The sequence below is a fragment of the Medicago truncatula genome, chromosome 3 (assembly GCF_003473485.1).
Source record: "Medicago truncatula cultivar Jemalong A17 chromosome 3, MtrunA17r5.0-ANR, whole genome shotgun sequence".
In the NCBI taxonomy this organism is placed as follows: domain Eukaryota; kingdom Viridiplantae; phylum Streptophyta; class Magnoliopsida; order Fabales; family Fabaceae; genus Medicago; species Medicago truncatula.
The window spans coordinates 40,557,627-40,579,140 of NC_053044.1; the positions used below are offsets into that span (position 1 = coordinate 40,557,627).

The 21,514-nt window shown below is 31.6% G+C and overlaps 3 protein-coding genes across 5 annotated transcripts; all 3 read right to left on the reverse strand.

Moving 5' to 3' along the window:
* On the reverse strand, positions 1-3,150 carry LOC11427000 (chromatin-remodeling complex subunit ies6). 2 transcript variants are annotated; one of them, XM_024778132.2, is made up of 4 exons: positions 2,992-3,150; positions 2,730-2,913; positions 2,013-2,080; positions 39-341 (listed from the first exon to the last, which is right to left on the reverse strand). In XM_024778132.2, the coding sequence occupies exons 2-4, from the start codon at positions 2,902-2,904 to the stop codon at positions 210-212; spliced, it is 375 nt and encodes a 124-aa protein (XP_024633900.1). In that variant the 5' UTR covers positions 2,905-2,913; positions 2,992-3,150; the 3' UTR covers positions 39-209. The 2 variants fall into 2 exon arrangements, with proteins under 2 accessions (XP_003601484.2, XP_024633900.1); XM_003601436.3 differs by lacking the exon at positions 2,992-3,150 and having other exon boundaries at positions 1-341; positions 2,730-2,919.
* Positions 3,151-4,989: 1,839 nt separating this feature from the next.
* Positions 4,990-12,200, reverse strand: LOC11435970 (subtilisin-like protease SBT5.3). 2 transcript variants are annotated; one of them, XM_003601438.4, is made up of 11 exons: positions 11,976-12,197; positions 11,746-11,858; positions 11,514-11,611; positions 11,267-11,434; positions 9,943-10,051; positions 7,654-8,191; positions 6,923-7,017; positions 6,549-6,794; positions 6,340-6,454; positions 6,033-6,246; positions 4,990-5,726 (listed from the first exon to the last, which is right to left on the reverse strand). In XM_003601438.4, the coding sequence occupies exons 1-11, from the start codon at positions 12,060-12,062 to the stop codon at positions 5,191-5,193; spliced, it is 2,319 nt and encodes a 772-aa protein (XP_003601486.1). In that variant the 5' UTR covers positions 12,063-12,197; the 3' UTR covers positions 4,990-5,190. The 2 variants fall into 2 exon arrangements, with proteins under 2 accessions (XP_003601486.1, XP_039687496.1); XM_039831562.1 differs by lacking the exon at positions 4,990-5,726 and adding an exon at positions 5,795-5,899 and having other exon boundaries at positions 5,931-6,246; positions 11,976-12,200.
* Positions 12,201-18,585: 6,385 nt separating this feature from the next.
* Positions 18,586-19,796, reverse strand: LOC11435971 (heavy metal-associated isoprenylated plant protein 16). The gene is made up of 3 exons (XM_003601439.4): positions 19,662-19,796; positions 19,103-19,184; positions 18,586-19,003 (listed from the first exon to the last, which is right to left on the reverse strand). Exons 1-3 carry the CDS (start codon positions 19,668-19,670, stop codon positions 18,747-18,749), a joined length of 348 nt encoding a protein of 115 aa, XP_003601487.3. The 5' UTR covers positions 19,671-19,796; the 3' UTR covers positions 18,586-18,746.
* Positions 19,797-21,514: the final 1,718 nt, after the last annotated feature.

Consider the following 21,514-nt stretch of genomic DNA (forward strand, 5'->3'; position numbering starts at 1 on the left):
TGATTGGTAACTTTTCATGCATATATGGAATAATACGATTAGGCAACTGATAATCATTGTATTAAACCATATAGGAAATTTACAAACATTCTGCTAATCACCCATAAGCACTTGCAAACATCCCCTAAATCTATTTAACATCGTAAAAGAGTTAATGCAGCAATTGATAAAAGAAAACATTGTCTCAGATGTCGGAGTAAGTGACATAACTACTTAAGAACGACAGCTGCATTCCTCATACCTAGGTATCTTTGCACAGACTCGTTTGGAAGCGATCTGATCATCTTGAAAACATCAGTATTTGCATACCGGAGATTAGTCTTAGGATCATAGTAAGGTGCCTGCAAAGTGAACCGATTGGTTAATTCTCTAGTGCAAATGATTAGTATGCCATGGTATAATTATCATCATCGTTAACATTTTCTTAATTAGTTAAATAATTACTTAAACGGACATACTTCACACCAAGTAATATAATACCCATAGAAATTTTTTAGTAGTATGTTGTTTTAGGCTTTTAGCATGAAGTTAATTCAATGGGTAGATGATCAACTGGTTTGAGCCAAGAGATGAAGAGTTGGAGGTCTTGGGTTCAAATCTGGACAAAGGAGTGAATATTAATCTAACTACTAACATTTTCTATTAAAAAAACGTTAATTCAATGGAAAATGTTAAGGTTAGTCAAGCCTGCATAACAAGGTGTTTAAAAGGTCAGCATCACTATGGCATCCAAAAAAACCAGTGTGAAGTTCAACAATTACAAAGAAATCGAGTTCAATCAGTGTGACTAAATAAGATATTATTCAGGTTGTTCACATTATCCTAAATCAATCTAGTATTTGTTGCAAAATTCGTTTTCAGCACTGTCTTTCGAGTAAGGAAAAAGGAAAGTATAAAGAGGAGATAAATAATGCGGTATACAATTACTTCACAATATCCCACCCATTTCCAACTATAAATTATTCTTAATTTCAGACATTTATCAACTAAGATGCTAGATCTAAATCTCAACCAAACTTGTACTTTTAAATTAGATCAAGCTGAAAACATTTCAACTCCAAAACATTTCCCATGTCTAAGAATACCCAAATTAAACAGGCACTAATGCAAAAAGATAAACATCAGGTTACAGGGAAACAAACTAATATCCACTCAAACAATTTAGCAGTGTTAGTGATATGCAAGTGGAAGATAAAAGCGCCATGGACATTAAAATAAATGTCATAGACATTCAAGCACATTATCTCCCGTTGTTCATTTAATATCTTGAGCTGTGTGAGATGAAAGTGTACAAGGGGGGTGTTGTACTAAAAGTTCTGGGCATGAATATGAGAAAAATAAACAAGGATTTTTCTGGCAAAAGGCAATAACTGTTGAACACCAAAGGAACGGTAGATTGAGCACTCTACTGCACATCCTAAGATGAAAGTAAAATATAGTTCTTTGAGAAGACATAGCATGCAAAAAATTTCAACACAAGTAGAATATTCTTTTACCACCACAAGTAATTAGAAGATAAAATCACAAAATTTGAATATTAGTACAAAAGCAAGATGTGTGTGAATCTTAAGCTTCAATATCAAATGCTATCAACAGATTCTTAAATAAGATGTTAAAGTAATACTAGTGACAAGAAAAAGGATAGAATACATTAAGGGTGTGTTTGGATGGAGGGTTTAGGAGGGGAGGGTTTAGTTTTCATTTTTAAATTACGGACACTATGAAATGTTTTTTAAAAAGTTAACATATTAACATAATAACGATCATATAATACTTCAACCACACTTGATTTATTTTAGAAAAAACATGTTATATAGTCCGTAATTTAAAAAAGATAAGTAAACCTTCCCCTCCTAAACCCTCAATCCAAACACACCCTAATAGAACATAATTAGTTTCATAACTTCTAAAAAATAAAAATATGTGAGAATATAAAGATTTTGCAAACTTCTTCCAGAAATGAAAAGCAATTTCTCTTGCAGGGAAACACCATAACAAAGATCACTACATACCTCATAGCCTGTAATATCGCAAATTCTCTTGCATGGATGCATAGAAGGGGGTGACTCAATATTGACATCTGCAGGACAATTCAATAAAAAAAAACAATTTAGATTCTTTTCCATGGAAGACACACATATAACCACAACAAAAATTGGCACATAGGAGTATCCGACGTTGAGGTTAAACATTAAAATTCTTCCAATTGTTGCTTTAGTATTCCAAATGAAAGAATAAATAACATTAGAGTGAAAAAAAGTGCAATTAGAGTGAAGAGAACATATCCACCAAAAGCGAAAATAACAACAACAAACATGCCTTATCCCACGAAGTGGGGTAGGCTACATGGATCAAATTACACCATAACGCTCTATGTCATGGACCAAATACGAAAAGGGAAAATACAAATAACAAAACTAAGAAAGTAAAAAAGTCTAAGAGCAATGTAACACATTACAACAACAATAACAACCAAGTCTTATCCAACCAAACCTTATCCCACTAAGTGGGGTCGGCTACATTGATTAAACAAGTAAAACGCTATAATGTTCTATCATATATCTATTCAACTCATTAATACCTAAATCTTTCTTAATAGTTTATGTTACGGTGTTTCTAGGTGGTCTTCCTATGCTTCTACTGATTTGACTACGCTCCATCTTATGTCGAAACCACCTAAGACGAGAAACACAAATTTCATAAATTGTAATATAAATGATTTTACTCACAATTGGGTTCATCAGGAGGGTAATTCTGGTAATTTTCAGCTTGAATAATCTGCTTAAGATGTTTCCAGTGTCTGCCTCTGGATTGGCCTTTAGGGTATTTGTCATACATTTGAATTCTCTTAAAACTGAGATAATTTGGTAACACTAACTCTGCATCCACTACCTCTGCCTCCATCTTCTTAACCTTCATATAAATCAGATCAATTAAATTAACAGAACGAGAAGAAATAGAATCGCAAAGCAGGAGATTCAATTGACTAACCTGTTCGTGCAAAACGGTGGCCGATTAGGTTTCTCAGAAAGGAATTTAAGTGTTCTTATAGTTTCTCATACGTTTTTTTTGGGGAAAAAGAAGTGAAATTTCAGATTTTGTTATTTTCTGGATCGGACGGACGGTTTACAGAAACCCGGACCGGTTGTATGGTTTATCTTGTTTGGTTCGGTTTAAAGCGGGATTGCCACTTTGACCGAGACACGATGTCTTTGGCAACGGAACATAATTTTTTTTTTGGTTTTAAGAAGAATGCTTTAAATAGTGGTTTAGGACATTGGTTAACCGTTAAAGTACTTAAAGTAAATAAGTTTAAGGTGTTGCTAACTAGTAATCTCAGATCTCATTTAAGGATTTTAAATATAGATTTTTAAAAAAAAAAAAAGTCAAACACTAAAAATTCCAATGCATAAATAACAACACTTAGACCATCCGCAATGGAGTTCCCCTATTTGGATGCTTAAGTGGGTCCCACATGTACCTATTATTCATTTTATAATTTTTTAATGTTAATACCTAATAAGCACTCAATTCCTCCAACACAACACCACAACAAAATTTATTAATAATTATTACATTTCTAAAACACTCATTTATTTCATTGGAAAATATTAATTGAAATTCACACATAAAATGAAGAGAGAGAAGATGCTTATATAGACACCCTTCTCTATAAGCACCAATAAATATCACTCCACGATAGGGTGCCTATTTAGCCCGGTGCTTAATAGGTGAAACACCCACCATTACAGATGGTCTTAACTCTGTGTTTGATCATGGAGGATATCATGCACACATACACGATCAAAAAAAGGTAGAATGAAATAACATGTTTGTGTCCAAATAATATGTACAAATATTTGGGAAAGGAGACTTTTTTTCCACCATGGGAAAGTTTTTTTAAACCATTAGATTAAAAGGGAACATTGATTTTATCATAGGTTGTCCACACTATATCTTTCTTCTCATTGTCTTCAACCTCTCATGAGACACCAATAGACCCACCACCACCACCACCACAACCGACTCCAAGAACCACCATTAAAAAATTGATTTCAGCCTAAATCTTTTATGCTCCAGATGATTATTATTTGAGCTACATCTGGACTCCACATCATTCACAAATACTACCCTTTTTAACCTTAAAATTATTAATTTGTTGGATACTTCTGCATTTAGCATGTTTAAACGTATTCATCTATGCAAACAAACAAATATCCAAATATTTTTTTTACTCAGGTAATGTGATTCATCATGTAGCAATAACATTCACCAATCCAAGCTTGTTCTATGTCTATTTAGAAGTCTAGTCAGGATATTTATTTGGTGGTCATTGAACGAGTTAGCAATCCTTAAGTAGATCTTAATGTTTTTCTTATCAATCCTTAAGTAGCTTCTGGTTTGAAAAACCAGACATAGCAAATAAGAAAGGAAAACAATGATTTCAGGAATGGAAACAGAAAGCTACGTGGGTCAATAACATTCAGAGGTTGATGACAGTGAGAAAAAACATATAGTGTGGACAGTCTATAGTAAGATCAATGTTCCCTTTTAATCTAATGGTTTAAAAAAACTTTCCCATGGTGGGAAAAAAGTCTCGTTTCCCAAATTAAACGGCACCTCTCATTTAGCAGCCACCATAACAACACCTGTAGTCAAATTTGATTTTCAAAACATCCAATAGAAAGGTCTAGGATGAAGTTTGTCTCCTCAATTGCTCCCGAACCCGTAAAAATCGGGTTGAGCTCAAGAAGACACTTATAGATTTAAGTCCTCTTGCCATTTCTACTCTAGTTACAAAGATTTTCCAAAGATGATTAAAGAAAATTTTAGTGGTCTTGGAGAGTATTTTTAGTAATAGTTCAAATTCAAATTCTTAATTGTTAATCATATGTATCTTCTTGTCCAAAGAAACTGACCTCCATTGGCCTAATTGGATACGGATTGCACTTGTGCGATAAAATGTCACATGACATTGACCAATTCAAGTGTGTAAAAGAAAATCAACTACGTTATTATTATTCAATTATTCTATTTTCTCTTACACAGTCATTCCTATCAATCATAGCAAGAGAAAATTCCCAGAAGCGAAAATTTAATTAGTGGCTATATATGATACAATTTAGAATAAAGCCACCAATCAACTTGAAATGCAAATTAGCCATTAAATCACTTCAATTTTCTAGCTACCTAAACAGCTTTCACAACTAATGGACTCTTAACATAATGCTTCCCATCTGACCAAATCATCTTTCCAAACACATAACTCTTTGTTGCTTTTCCTTTCTTTACTTTCAATTTTACTTCAAACCTCTTCTCTTCACCAACTTTTTTGAACTCCAATATATTTGGCTTCACAGAAATAGTGATCCCACTTGGGCTCTGAACATGAACAATGTATGTTCCTGGAGCACCAACATTTTTTAATGTCCTTGTAACTGTCACTGACCCAGAGAGATTTGGAACGGTGATTGAAGGATAGTTTAGGTTGAGGATACTAAAATTCTTATGGCATTTGTAAGGACCTTTTGAAAATAATGACATTTGTGTTTCATTATAGCCTAATGCACATAAGAAGTTGAAGTAATCATTCGTTGTTATGTCATAAACAAGACCAGGATCCATTGCACTGTTTGGTTGAACATGTCCTGCTCCGTAGCTAAACGGCGTAGCTTGGCTTTTAGTAGCATTCATAATTGGTTCTGCCTTATTGTCTAATGTTGTAGCTGAAAGTAATAGAGGACAATTATGACAAAGTTGAGATGAATGTTATATAGCAGTGATAAGATTTTTTTTAGCTCATACAAAATTTTGTAACTTTGATCTGCTTAATGAAAAAATTTAATTTGACAATTACACCGGTTAAATTCACATTGTACGAAGTTCAAGGTGTAAGTATATCAAATTTGAGATTTGTCACTACCGCGTATAAAATCGAATTTCACAGTAAAGTTCATTAGATGTTATGTTAAAGTTGATATTTCTTGGGATGCAAGAAATGGTTAGAAGTTTGAGAACCTTGAATTTCTTACCTGTTGTCATGATAGCTGATTTAATAGCAGCAGGAGTCCAAGAAGGATACAAGGATCTCAAAAGGCCTACAATTCCCGAAATGTGAGGGCATGACATGGACGTGCCGGAGACTGAGTTAAATTGAATTCGGCGATTGTCAAACTCTTGATTAGTTGGCCCTTCAGCTTCAGTGTAGGCTGCTATAACCGACACTCCTGGTGCAGTGATATCAGGCTGAAAATTAACAAAGATTTGTTATATATCAAACACATGACAATAGATTATAAGAGGAAAAACATTTTTTTGGTGTCTGATAATGATTAACACCTTTAGAATCTCAGGTATAATAGTATTTGGTCCTTTGGAGGAAAATGCTGCCATGAAAGGGGCTGGCTTAGTATGCAATTTTGTTGTTGGATGTGTAATATAAGCCACTGGAGACCTAAAATTTAAGTCAAAATGATCAAGTTTTAAGTGTTATATTTTTTTTTGCTCTAATCAAAGACCAAACCAAACTAGAATGATAGATTTCTTACTTGGAAGAGTTGACATAATGAAAGACTTCTACACCATCAGAGAAATTGATGTGAGAAGCAGGAAGAACATGAGGATCAGCTATAATTTCATTTCCAGTAGTCTTATCATTGGCAAGGACCATTCCTACTGCACCAGCTAGAAGAGCTTGCTCTCCCTTGTCCACTCTTGCATTTATTCCTCTCAGGCATAATACTATCTTACCCTTCACCTTCTTGGGGTCCAGAGTTCCATTCTGGCAAAGTACGCTGCAATAATTATTGAACTCGTTAATATTACATTAGCTTCATATAAACTATACTCACTATTATAGCGTTGTGTTTATGCCAAATGTAAATACTGATTCAGCAATGATATTCAGTTGTTTGATACTTACGCATCTTCATTTGTTGCACTTGCCAATTTAGCATCTGTTGCTTTAATAATTGGGTAGAACTTGTCTGCTAATCTGGCAGCTGATAAGCTTTCTCCCTTCAGTTGAAGAAAACAAGAAAACTGTGAATCTAGGTATTGTAATTTCAATAAGCAAAAGTTAAAAAATATGTTAATGTTACCCTACAACTAGAAAATTGCATTAACTTGTGTGATGTTTAATATCACGATCAGGCACAATTATGTAATCATAGGGTCCCCAGGCTTATTTTTACTTTTTTTTTTGGTCTTGTGATATTTGTGGTAAAAAAAAACTTGTATTGCAAGTAAGATGAATTTGCATTGTTGTTACCACAAGTTCTTGGCTAAAACTTTTCCCTTTAACTTCAAATTTAGAGCTTATAACACTAATATTTGCATTATGTAATGTGGATCATTGGCTCATGCACAAAGAATCACACACATTCACATAGTCAACACATTGATGGTCGTTGGATTGAGATCACATGGTCTAGGTTACAATACAGATTTTGATTTTTTTCTTAAATCTAAAATACCAAGCATTAAACATGGACCATCCAATCTCAATCCAACGACCACTACTGTCTTAACTGCCTGAATGTGTGGGATTAGTGACCGAGGTAATCCAAATCCAAGATTAATGTCACATACAAAAATGTCACCAAAATTGCACATATAATATTATTTTCATCTTGTGTAGAAAAAGAGACAAACCTTGAAGGTTAAATTGTTACCAAGAACAACATAACTAGGGAACTCTCTATCCATTGTGCTGGCACCAACTGTGATATACCAAGGAGCTAGATTTGATGCAGTAGCATCATTTGGTCCACTATTGCCAGCAGAGCAAACAACAACAATACCTTTCTTAGCAGCATGGAAAGATCCAATAGCAACACTATCATTGAAAAGGTTAGAAGCAGAGCCACCAAGTGACACAGACAAGACATCAACACCATCATGGATAGCTGCATCAAATGCTGCAAGTATGTCTGCATCAAAGCACTCGTCGCCATTAATTGGAGGCCAACAAACTTTGTATGATGCAACTCTTGCTTTTGGTGAACCACCCTTTGCTGTTCCATAGCCTTGACCGAAGACACTGACTCCAGGTACCATGTTTCCACCGGCTGTTGATAAAGTATGAGATCCATGACCTTCATTGTCACGAGGTGTTTCAAAGGAAGAATTTAGTGGGACAGTTAGTCTCGAAGCATAGCCTTTGTTGAAATACCTTGCTCCAATCAGTTTCCTGTTTTTTCCATATACATATATATTAGTTTGATTTACACAAGTTTCTGTTTAAAACCTCAGAGTAAGTGATATAATTTTATAGGCATCTTTTATTTGATTTTTCTATCACTTAAATCCATTTTTTATTTCTTTTCAATTTAACACAATACTCTAACTCGGAACATTCTTTAAATTGAAGTGAAGATCATCGGCACGTAGACAAACACCGACAATTATTTTGACGATCTATATTGCATTCTGAATATTGTGATTCATATTAGATACATTATATACCAAAGAAAAAGTTATAAGGCTTAAAAAATGCTTATCCACCAAAGAAATTTTAACATTTTGAGACAAGTTTTGGGGCAAGTCTCTCTTATTACTTATACTCTAATTTCTACACACGTCTCTCTCTCCCCCTCTTCTATTGTTTTTGTCTCAAAAGAGAAGGTTGTCTCAAAAGATATCTTAAAATGATTGTAAAAATATCATCACTCCAAAAAAGCCTCCTCTTTTTTTGTTTGATGGAAAAGACACCCTTTTTATGTTAACAAACATCCGTTTTGCAATAAGATGCATACATTCTTCCTTTGTATTTTTGATTCGAACATGAGCAGTTCTATATCTCTAGAAAAAGAGTATCACGATTTCTTCAAGAATATAGCATTTTCCAATTAATGTTCTTCAAGAATATGTCGGGAAAATTTCAGGAGGCATATCGTTCGCGAGAACTAGCATTTTCCTTCGAACATTGTAGATTGAAAATTTGGTTATGATAAGAGACCATCTAAAAATAGTTAACTAGATTTTCTTACCAAAGATTAATCATTGACAAAATCATAAATATTTTCCACCAATGACCGGTTAAAAACATATTCTTCATTTGGGTTGATCCCAAAAAAGTAACATGGATGCAATGAAGAAGTGAAATAAAGTGTGCCATTTTATCGATATTTTTTTTAACATCAGATTTTAGTACTAAAGTCTAATATGCTTACTCTTTCAAGTGACCTTTCTTTGTTCCTTGGCAATTGAAGAATAGATGGTTTAATTGTTTGTACCTAACTAAGAATTAATATGAACTTAGTTTCTGATATTTATAGCCAATATAATTGATGAGCAAACAAACTTGCCAACTTAGGGTTGAATATTGATTCCAATGTTTGGTAGGATTTGTTTCCTTTAGAGATTTGAGAAGACTTTACTCGTAATAGGTTAAATCATCCATCATTTAGATTGTCTTAGCCCAAGAAGGTTTTGGTAAATGTCTCCCTACCCACCTCGTATTTTTTCTTGTTTTTTTTTTTTTTAAAGTAAATTGATGAAGGCCGTTTATTCCATATTTTCAATGCTAACAATCTTGTGTATTCCATCCTCTAAAAAAAAAAAAAACATATGTATTCCATGAAATGATAATGAAAAATGCATAGCAATAGAAATAATTGGCCACTATCCCATAATTCTGTTAAACAACTTAGTAATCATGATTTGATTACTTAAAAATTGTACAAGTGCACATTCATTAGTTTTCATGAGTCAATTGCTCGCACTGTATAAGAATACTCTTTTACATGCAAATTATTCAACTGCACCCCCATTTACCTAAAAAAATCTAAGGCAAAATATTTCTTTTCTAGTACAAAACAAAAATATTTCTATAGGAACTAAAAATATAAAGTAGGACATTTACATGTATCAAAAACATATTTATACCTTCTTTAGAACTGATAAGTGGAAAATGAATAAATAAGAATATGCATAACATACCTGTTGCAGTGAAAACTAGGATCCCTCCCCTTATCACATATTCCTCTCCACTTTGATGGAATTGGTCCAAACCCTTCATCACTAAAGCTCTTTGATTCAGGCCAAACGCCTATAGGATCAAATGGAGTGGTACAAAAGTAAGATAACCCACTAAGAAGCATATAGATTGGAAAATTCTACTCACCCTATTCTCATATCTACCATTGGCTAAAAGCTACCTATATGGTCCTATTTTCCTTTCAAAAAAAAACCTTATATGGTCCTATTTTAGCTCTCATGCCCACTCACTTTAATTTCACGGTTAATTACACCACTTGGGGAGAATTTTGAATATATAATATTTTTTTATTAAGCTGATGTATGAACAATTGAAACATAACAATTTTCTTGTTGGTGTGGCTTATCTTGTCTTGATTGGATAGGGCTAACCAATTCACAATCCCGCCTCTCTCAGGATATTAAAACACCCAATTTTTTTTATGTTCATGTTATAATAATGAACTCGAAGTTATTGTAATATATATTACTTCGGTTTGAATCAAGAATTTAATTATTAATCGGATCCATATACGTTACAATTTTATAATCTGGGTATATACAATCAATCTTACATTTGATTTGTTTTGAATAAACTATCATGTACTTGCAAGTTGGCATGTTGTAATATTGTTTATAAGGTTTATCGATCATGAATTAATGCGTTGATTAAATGCTCATTATAGCGTTTTCAAAGGTGTTTATGGACTTAATTGTATTGAGGTAAAACAACTGAATTTCAGCCACAGCATTGTGTATTCTATGAATTTTCTTCCAACCACAAAAAGGTATTGCAGTTTTTCAAAAGATCAGACGTGAAAGTTCATAAACCATACGTTGTGATTAGAAAATCATTGGCATTGGTCTTGACACTTTATAACCCAATGACGGCCAGATTCAAACAAATAATATACTAATATCATGAAATCAACTTTTTCAACTGAAAAAATATTCAAACTCTGAAGTCTGATCAGTCGTTATTTATGCGTGGGGCAGGGGGATACAGATATATAGTGATAACTTTGTCTATCTTCTCACCAATCCATGTCACATGTGTGTATGTATTATGAGTCAAAGATCTATATAGAAATAATAATAATAATGAGTTTAAGGTCTTGAATTCGAGCTTTGTAAATTAAAAATCGTTTTGGTTTTTTTGTTGGAGGTTAACTGTAAACAAAATCGATGGATAATTTACACCAATAACATAACATTATTATAATGCCGTTATTTTTGAACATAATAATTTGTAAAATTTCAAAGCTAAGAAACAAATAAGGAAAGTGACCTGTATCAAGATTTGCTATAATGATACCATCACCAAATCTAGCTTTGTTCCAAATTGAGCTGGACGGTATCACTCCATAACTATCTTCCAACCCCATGAACCCCCATGAATGAGTCGTGTGTAGTTTCCTTCCATTGTTCTCAAACACTGACAACACTTTTGGATGTTCTACAACAAGTAATTTTCACAAAAGAGTATCAGAGAAAGAAAAGAAAATAGAATAGAATGTTGTGTTCTGAGCTCTAACTTGCTATCTCAGCTGCTACTTCTTCTTCCAAAGTTGCAGCAAAACCATTTATGTGCCTTGTGTACGAGTAAAATATCGATTCTTTTGCTGTTTTAGAACTACATGAATGAAAGAAAATTCAATCATAAAAATAAACAAAATTTAGATTTTGAGTTGATCATGTGTTACTTAATTATTATATAATATATATATATATATATATATATATATATATGGTTTTGAATTAAAATACCTTCCCAAGAAAGATCCTAGAAACTCATAGTGAGAATCCGTAACACGATTGAAGTCAACTGAAGACAGTTCTTCTGAATCATGTGAATGGCTTCCTAAGTATACCACATATGACTACAATAAAAATGGTGTAAAGATTAGATATACTTTTATTTTTCAAGTATTACAAGAATTATTGGTAGAGATTTTCCAAGACTATAATGCAAATAGAAAATTGAAGTAATGTCTCACCTTTATCTCAGCAAAGGTTGGTGTGTGAAGTAGAGAGACAAGAAGAATTTGAAGGAGAAAGTGAAGGGTAGGAATTGGTAACCCCATTGCTTTGAGAAATTCAACTCTTTTGCTTTGTTTTTCAATGCAATAGAAGCAAAACCTTGGGTTTTATAAAGGAACGATATGAATATTACCCTGCTTCTGAAAAAAACGATTTTTGTATAAGGTTTTTTTTTTTGGTTGGTGTGAAAGACAGTGTATGCAGGATAGAATCGTTTAAAACATATTAAAACAAATAGTAAAAGTATCAAAATCGATATTAAAGTGTTTTAAATAACTATTAATCCATCTGAGCTTAGCTCAGTTGGTAAGGATATTGCATTTTATATGCAGGGCTAGGCTACTTGACCCAAAAAAAATAAAAAATAATTATTAATATATGTTTAGATATAATTTATTTTCTATTGATTGGTGAAACTTGCCAACCTAGCCGCTAATAATTTTAAAATATAAAAATAATAAAGTGAACACTATTTAATAATTTTAACATGATACTAACATAGTTCAAAACTTCAAATATAAAAATTATAAACACAGTGTAGTAAACAAACTATAGATACTTACTTAATTGTAGGTAAGAAATAATGTTCGTACAACTATTTTTTTCTTTTTTTTGGGACGAAAACAATAGAGAAAAAAGAGAGAAAGTATAAGGATAGTGTCACTATTAAATAGTTATTCCAATTAAAAATAATTATACTAACATAGTTTTTCTTTGAGAAATAATGTTTGTACAATCATTTTATAACAATTATCTCTCTCATACTCATATCATGTGTTTACTCTCTTTCTTTTTCTTTTTCTCTTTCTATTGTTGTCGACCAATAGAAAAAGAGAAAAATAAAATTATCATTAAATAGTTGTATAAATGCCATTACTCTTTCTCTTTATAGGTTGGCCTCATTCTATTTCAAACTTTCATCTAGTAGCTTTGTTAAGCCGACCACACACTTGAATTTGGAAATTCCATTTTTGGACTATTTTACGTGCTTGTGAAAGATACAAAGTTCGTGTTTGTTTGGATGTAGAGGGTTGGCAATAGTTATCTCAGCCTTATTAATCAAGTTGAGATGTCAAGTTAAAATCAATTATTTTTCATTAACACAACATCGTGTAAATATTGGCTATGTGCTGCAATTTTGTTTGAACACCAATTTTAACCAACCAACAAAAATGAAAGCATATTGTCACTGTTAGGACTACTCTTAAATATTATATTTCTGGCTGGTCATAATTATCATAAAATTTAGATGAGGCAAAGGCCCCTACTTGCTAAAATCTCCAAGTTAGTTACAATTCAATTTTTTTTTAAACTTAAGTGATTATTGTTTTATGGGTTACGCTAACCAGTATTTTAAGGGAACTTGTTAAAGATTCAAAAGGTGAAATGATCTCTAAATTTTATGTAAAAAAAAGTTTCTTTTTAATGTTTTGAATACACAATTTAAAAAAATATATATATTTTGACTTCTAAACAAGTGCTCCAAAGACATTTGTCAACATTTTCATTCTTAGCATGTATGCTCATTACTTGTTGAGTCGGGGCTCGCAAGGATCCAACAGATTTTAGTGTTCATAGTGTTGAAAGAGATACTTGCAAATTATTCATCAACAATATATGAAAACAATATTAATTTATTGTGTTTTGATAAATTAATTTAACATATGATTTTAATAAAGAAGATAACATAACTACTATAATTTGAATTTAATATTATACTCTTTCAATTAACAACATATGACATAGGTCCTCTTGATAAGTCAATTCAATCAAATTATTTTATAATATTGAAATTCTCTTCTATCAATATTATAACTCTGTAAAATTGTTTTTTGGTCTACATGCTTCTGTTTCTCTCACTTTTTCTATCGATAGTTAAAAAAGAAAAATGACTTTCCTCTCATATATCAAATCTCTTGTATATTTTATTACTTTTAAGATTTTTCTAATTCAAACTCATAAGTTATTTTGATATCAGATTATATTTTAAATAACAGAGCCATAATAAAACAGGTCTTCAAGTTGAGTCGTCTCTTTAAGTTTTCTACATAGCTAAGATTTCTAAACTATTCGATCATATATACGTGGTTGGACAACTTTGTCTTATGAACTAATTTTTAAAAATGAGATTTAAGTCTTTCAACTGCATTTGCATGATATTATTTAGCTTCATCCGATCGGAGAATCATTGTAACCCATTACATATTGAGAACCAAATACAAGTGCAGAATAATTTTTGTCAGAAATAAACTTCTGATCTTGGACCAAAGTCAACAAAGATTCCCCTTACTTTTATTTTGTTACAAGACAGGATGCTATGGCCAGTTGTCTGTCCCGATTGGTTATACAATTTGTTATAGTTTTTCTTCTTCCTTTTTCTATCAAAAAATAAATAAATAAATTATAAATCTGCTAGTTATTTATCGAGGGAAATATATGTAGTTTTTCTTATCTTGAAAATTTTGATGCATTTTAAGCATATGGTACTGTGGTCCTCAGATTCATGAAGGAGAGTCATGTTATAAAATAATTCCATATAAACTTTTAATAATTTAATATATACGGTATAATTTCTAAAAGTATATGATGATATAAAGGACATTATCAATATTGTAATATAAAGGATATATTAAAAAAGTGGATAGCATTTCTTTTGGTATCCTTTGTGGACACAAACAAAATTGACAAGGGACAACAACCGTCCCCAGAAGACTACGAGAGTGGCTCATCTAAAATTCTAAAAACACAAATAGAATTAAGTTCAATAAATTGTAAAGATATTCATATATAGTCTAAATGCATTATTACTTACTATTGCTTCACAACAAAGGAAACTAGAGAAGTGCTCTGGACTGGACCATGATACCAGATGCCATTGGAATAACAATATAAACAAAATATTCTAATAAGATCCTAGCTCTCCATGGCCCTATATCATGTATATAGTGAAAAATTTCATTCAAGACACTAGTATGTCTTTTGTACATGATATATGCAATTTTCCCCAAAGTATATTGCCACATGATTAAAACATAATTTACTCTTATAATTTGTACCCAAATTAAAAAATAATAATTAGACAATCATCCACTAATGGACAACATACGGATTATGGATCATTTCATGACATGGTCAATGACAAATATTGAACTTAAGAAATCGTTGATATAATATAACTTTCAGGTTTAATAGTTTAACTGATTTGAACTAAGAGATTAAATAAGTTGAAAAGTTGAGTCTGTTTAAAACACTTCTCAAAAACTCTTTTTTAATTTTTAAAAATTTGAAAATTAAAAAAAAATTTGCTAAACTATTTTAAAAATTTACAGTTTTGGAAACTGTTTTGAATTTTTTAATTTTGAGGACTAAAACTAAAACATATAAAATGATAACTATTGCGAGAAGATGACTTATATATTTCAAAAACTGAAAACAAAAACTATTTCAAACAGGCTCAGTTTAACATAACATAACATTTACTAACATAATCACTTTTGTTATTAAAAAATAATAATATAACATTCATAGATGATAAAGTGTCAACTATTAACACAACTTATACGAAAAGAGTAGAAATAGTATACCTTTTATAAAATAAGAGACCAATATCATCTAAAAATAAAGAAAAGACCGAAAGTATAGATTAATCAAACAAAAAACTTACATGAAATTTTCAAAAAGCTGAGAGCTAGTTAGATGAAAAACCCAGGGTGCTAATAGTTTCCCCCTTCTTTTTTCCAAATCAAAGTCTATCCCAATACATAAAGGTGCTAAGATATGGCACCTATCCGATTCAAGTAAGGTCCATGTAAATAGAAGCAATGTAAAAAGAAACAATCGGATAGTTATTTAGAAATTGACTATATTTAAGGCGGTGGAGCGCATTGATGCTTTATTTATTTTTGAGATGTCGTAGAAGGTTGTTGCCTTGAGATGCACGTCGTTCAAAGATATGATGTCTTTTGAGGTGGTGTAAAAGGTAGGATCTTGTGTTGCACCTTGTTATGAGACGAGGTGGTCGCCTTAGTGGATTTTGGACTAGCTCGCTTATTCGTCCTTCATGCCAAATTTTTAATGGGATTTGTTGTTGGACGATCTAAAGGGTAATTGAGTCGACCATTTTAGGCTCGCACCATTACAATACATGGTGAAGGATATAAAAGAGCTGATGAGAGATATTGTATGGTCTACTGATGAGGAGTAGCTGTTTACTATTGCTCTCAAATGCTTCAAAAACATAATCTATATCTATATGCATAAAAGGAACACAAAAACTCTATCCAATCCAAACAATGTTCATGAGCTTCATGAATGAAAATTGTAAACAAACACAAATGGACAGAGGAGAATGACACCATAATCAACTTGTAAAGGAAGGTCAATAAGTCAAAGGCGAAATCACAATGATGATACACATGACATTGATAAAATTCAATAATTCTATTCCAAGAACTTAAGAGGAGACATAAAGCTAAATGTTAATTGTTTGTCTTTAATATCATTTAAGTCAAGGATAAGAAAAAAATATATAAATTCTAAAGTTCGGATGGCATTTTGCACATAAGTGCAAAACTTTAGGGGGATATTAGCAAAACGTTATGTTGACTAACAGAAAAATTTGACGGAGGGATAAATTGATTAACATTTTGCAATTTCAGGAGGGCAATTGAAATTTTGTTAATTTCAGGGAATAATTGACGAAATATACAATTTCAGAGGGGTAATTGCCTATTTACTCTATTTTTCTCCTCCAAAGTAGAGGCGAGGAAGGATCTAGAAACCATTGAACAAGGTTGTAGAGAAATAGAAGGGACGCAGTTTGGTGTAAAACTAGAAACTGATATGAAGGTTGTGTGCTCATAAATCTATGATTTTCCCAACTTTTGTTTGTTGAAAGTCTGGTTGGATTTTTTATAGGAAGAAAGTTGGGGTTGGGTTGTAGTGGTTTTTTTTGTGATAAATATTTTTTTTATCACACGTCCAAATACAGCCTTCACAAATGTGATATAAGAAAGCTTATCTTTAGTTGCATTTGCTCATTTTACATTTAAAATTAATTTTAATTTAAACTATTCAAATAATATTAAATTATAATAACCATTTTTAAATGAGTATATTCAAATATAAATCAATTTTTTTAAAATCAATTTTATCAAAATCAATTCTCACCGGCTAAACCAAACACACACTTAATGTTGTTAATTTTTTTTCACTTTTTACAATTCCGATTCTTCACATTTAGAAAAAAAGTTCAGAAACAGATGTTCCAAATTCTTAATTCGTAGTAAAAAAATCTGACATTCAAATTCAAACATAAAACCAACTATTTTTTAAGAAATGATATTTATACAATTATTTTTTAAACAACTTTTAAGATAACTATTTCATCCTCTTCTTTTAGGAAAAAAACAATAAAAAGAGGAAGATGAAAATAGAGGGTAAAAATGTAGTATAAGTGTGTATGAGATACCTTATTACAATTGTTGTCACAAAATAGTTGTAAGAATATCTTTTTCTCATGTTTAATTAATATGTTGCGTGAAGGGAAAGTTCTTTACAATAGCAACAACGAACTACTGCTACTAGTAAGAAGATTAAGATAACCCGAAACTGTGGCAATTAATGGTCTTTGTTTAACAAGGGGTCAAGTCAAGTCGTCGAATAATTTTCAATTTAACCTTTGGAAATTAGTATACAAGTCTAGTAGTCTTCCTCCACATATGTGTTCTAGCTAGCTAGGTAACTTGTGATCGATGCATGGTCTTTGTTTAGCTAGCTAGCTAGGTAACTTGGATTAAGTCATCAAGTGATGGATCGTGCCCGATACTAGTCAGGAGATAACGTATTCATAACATTGTCGATGTCATGAACATGCAACCTTCTGAAAGAGAACTCGAATTTAGAAGAAATGGCTCGGTTAAAAATATTATGTGTGTGTCTATATATATGTATATTATTTTATTTTTGAGGAAAAAGTTCAAAGTAATATTAAATATTGTTTTGTCAAAATTATCCTTTGATAATTATTATAGAGAAGGGTGGAAAGTGATTGGAATGAAGTAACAAATAGTTAAAGATACGATATAAAAAAATAAATAATTTCGTTGGAATTAGTAAAATTTATTGATTTATTTTGTATTTTAAATAATCATAAAACAAAAAATGAAAATGAAAACGATTTTCACCTTTTATAACAAAAATTATGCCGGAAACTTTTATCTTATTTTGTTGCAACATTTTAGTACTTTGTCTTTTTTACCCTAGTTTAGATCATTTATATTTCACAATGTGCTTAAATTAATAAGTTTTTTTTTTTTTTTAATGAAAATGTCGAGTGGTTTAAGAAATTGCGTATGTGATAGTGTTGGTGGTGCATGATCGCATTTGTGGAACATCACCATATGACAACGTATAATCCTTGCGCAAATTGAGAGATATGCAAGGATTGCTCACGCTAGCTTGAGCCATGTATGCAATGCTATTTTTTTTTTTACAAAAATAAAACAATATTCATTTATTCATATTAATATAAATATAGATATAGCAATAATTAAGATTTCAGAACTGTCTTTCTCAATTTTGTACTCACGTACTGCCTTTTTTCAAGTACTGCCTACTTTGCTAATAACATACGAAGAAAAAATGCAAAAAATCCGTCTTAAATGACCAAAATAAACATCAAACTTTGACTCACACACAGTCACGCCAAACATGGTCACACCATACATTCACATGATGGAACAAGAAGGGTCGTCCCTTATCTCACACACAGGGACAGGGTAATGAGGATAACCAGCTACACAAGGCCATGCTACAATTGCCTCTTCTTTCTTTTCTTCTTTCTTTTCAACTTCACCAACACTCACCAAATCTGCATGACAGAATTTCTTTCTAAGTAGACATGTGAGTTTAGCTGCGTCTATTTGTTCTCCAGTTACCTCTATTTGATCCTTGCTATCTCCTTTTACAGCTGCACTTTCCACTCCTGAATAATATTTTTGGACATGATTAGTTTGGATAATTAAGCTATGGTTTTTAACTAATTTTGAATTGAAAATGTGACAAAATCAGTTAATTTTATTACCTGAAACTCCAACTGCAATTTTCATGGCTTTGGACCTTGATTTATGGCTGTTCATAATTGACACCTTGATCACTATCTTTTGCTGCAAGCATTTCACAATCAAAGATCGATATATAATTAACATTTTTTTAATGAAATACACACATTCACTTAATATATATATATATATATATATATATATATATATATATATATATAGTTTTGAAAGTCATCACCAACTCTAGCTAATCAAGTCATAGAAACTAACATATCATATGAACTAATAAAAAAAATTAATATACTAATCCTTTTTTGAAATTTTTGTTTGGTGGACTTTGTTAAGTTTTTCAAATCATTCTTCACTTATAATAATGATACAAACAAAAACAAAAATATCAAATCATAACTCATAAACATTCTTCTCCCTCTTTCCCACTCAATTTCCAAACAAAGGATATATAATTGAAAGTACGTGAAATGAATTTATATTATATATGTAACAAATGTACTAACTATATATATATATATTTATTGAATAAAGGAGGTCACACTACTTAGGAGGAGTTTAATTATTCGTTACCTTAGCCATAATACTTATGAGATATAAATAAATGGATTAGAAGAAGCTTTGTTTCCGGAACGGTGTATTATTAAAGTTGCAGGAAAATGCTTGAGTAAGTACTCATGCAATTTACGTATTTATAGGCATTAGTTCTTTGTGGAATAATTTAAACGCGTGGTAGACCAGTGTGACTTCTTCCACTCTTATTTTTTTTTAAGGAACTTCTTCCACTTGTATTTTGTATGAAAATATAAGCACAAGAAGTAAATGTTTTATTTAAGTCAATGGTTGCAGTTTGCTTAATCAGTTGCAGGAAATTGCTTAGCTCAATACCGTCATTCAAAACCGTCATTTACTCGAGCCGATTTATTGTCTTGAAGAAAATAACAACATTTATTTTCAAAAATATTACACGGTGGTTAGAAAAAGAAAAAGAGGAATTGGAATTTATTTATTTATGCAAATTAAGGTTAGTCTCAATATGTAACAAGAAAAAAGCGTGGAACTTTGAGGCACTTCCTGATGCTACCATTGTTGAAGCTCTTGGACTTTGGTTGGCAATTCAATTTGCCTATGATATGGGTTTTAGAAACATTATTGTGGAAGGTGATTATCTTAATGTGGTTAAGGCTTTGAAGCCGCATAGCGATGACAATTCTTATTTTGGCTTGGTGATCGATGATTGTAGGAGTCTTAGTTGTTTGTTTTCTTCTTTTTTAGTTTCTCATATGCGAAGAGTTGGTAACTCTGTCATTCATGCTCTAACTAAGTTTGCTTTAGATTCGAGTGTATCTGTTTGGATTGAGGAAACTCCTTCTTGTATTGCTTCTGTTGCCGCAACCGATATGGTTCATGTTTAAATGAAATCGTTTTTGTCAACAAGAAAAAAAAAAAAGTTAGTCTCAGTCATTTTTTTAAGGATTTGATGTACATTAAACCGTCTCAACACAAAATATATATTCTCATTTGTGCTATTTATATCCTTTATTTCTGGTTACACCCTTCAATACTAATTACAAAAATTTAAATACCAAAAACGCCATCTCATATTTATTTTTTAAAAACCATTTTTGTAATCCAATCTCTCTACCTCTCAAGGTGTGAAAAATTCTTGAAAAATCGTTGAATTAGAAATTTTGCATAAGGTATTTCATTAACATTCCATTTCATAGGTAAGTGAATGGTTGACTGATTTTTAGTGCTTAAGTTTTATGAATATGTGAATCGTATGTAAACTGTGTTCACTCGTATTTGTTAAAAATGTTTAACTAACACATTTTTTTAACTCTAGATCTTACGTGAACTCAATTCATGTAAGCTAATGTTGTCTGGATTTACGTACATGGCACATATTACCTATAAATCTTTTTATTTTACAAATTGTATGTGAACTAAAGTCACATAAACCGACGTGGACGGGTTCACGTAATTGGTGAAAATCGAAATAAGTTTCATTGCAGTTGAAATTTCATGCGGTCACGGTAGTCAAAGAAATAACAACCATTTAATTTGGTTTATCCGTGAATGGAGTGGATGGGTTTATTTAGATTGCTCATTGTTCCAACCATGGGTTTGGAAGGTTAATTGGCCTGTGAATGGAGTGTACAGCACTAGTAAAGGGTTTCCGTTCAAAAAGAAGCAAGGAACCCTCCCTAGGGTTCCTTTCTTGATTTTCACTTTTGTATGTGAGTGAAAATGAAAGTTTTCACCTCAAATTCCCTACCTTCTTTTGAAAACCATGAGTAACGTAACGTGTGAACCACAAATGTTATCTCCTTTATTCTCTAAAATCTCATATATGCGCCTCTTCAAATCCAAACCTTCCTTTTCGATGTAGCCTCAACCCATGGTGGTGCGACGAGTTCGAAATC

Coding starts and splice junctions, on each gene's coding strand:
- LOC11427000 (XM_003601436.3), bottom strand. CDS start 2,919: ATGAAGGTTAAGAAGATGGAGGCAGAGGTAGTGGATGCAGAGTTAGTG. Junction 2,081..2,729: donor CCCTCCTGATGAACCCAATT/GTGAGTAAAATC, acceptor ATTGTCCTGCAG/ATGTCAATATTGAGTCACCC. Junction 342..2,012: donor GCGATATTACAGGCTATGAG/GTATGTAGTGAT, acceptor TTCACTTTGCAG/GCACCTTACTATGATCCTAA.
- LOC11435970 (XM_003601438.4), bottom strand. CDS start 12,062: ATGGGGTTACCAATTCCTACCCTTCACTTTCTCCTTCAAATTCTTCTT. Junction 6,455..6,548: donor CATTATGTCAACTCTTCCAA/GTAAGAAATCTA, acceptor CTTAAATTTTAG/GTCTCCAGTGGCTTATATTA. Junction 5,727..6,032: donor ATCAGCTATCATGACAACAG/GTAAGAAATTCA, acceptor TATTACTTTCAG/CTACAACATTAGACAATAAG.
- LOC11435971 (XM_003601439.4), bottom strand. Junction 19,004..19,102: donor AATTGCAGTTGGAGTTTCAG/GTAATAAAATTA, acceptor AATATTATTCAG/GAGTGGAAAGTGCAGCTGTA.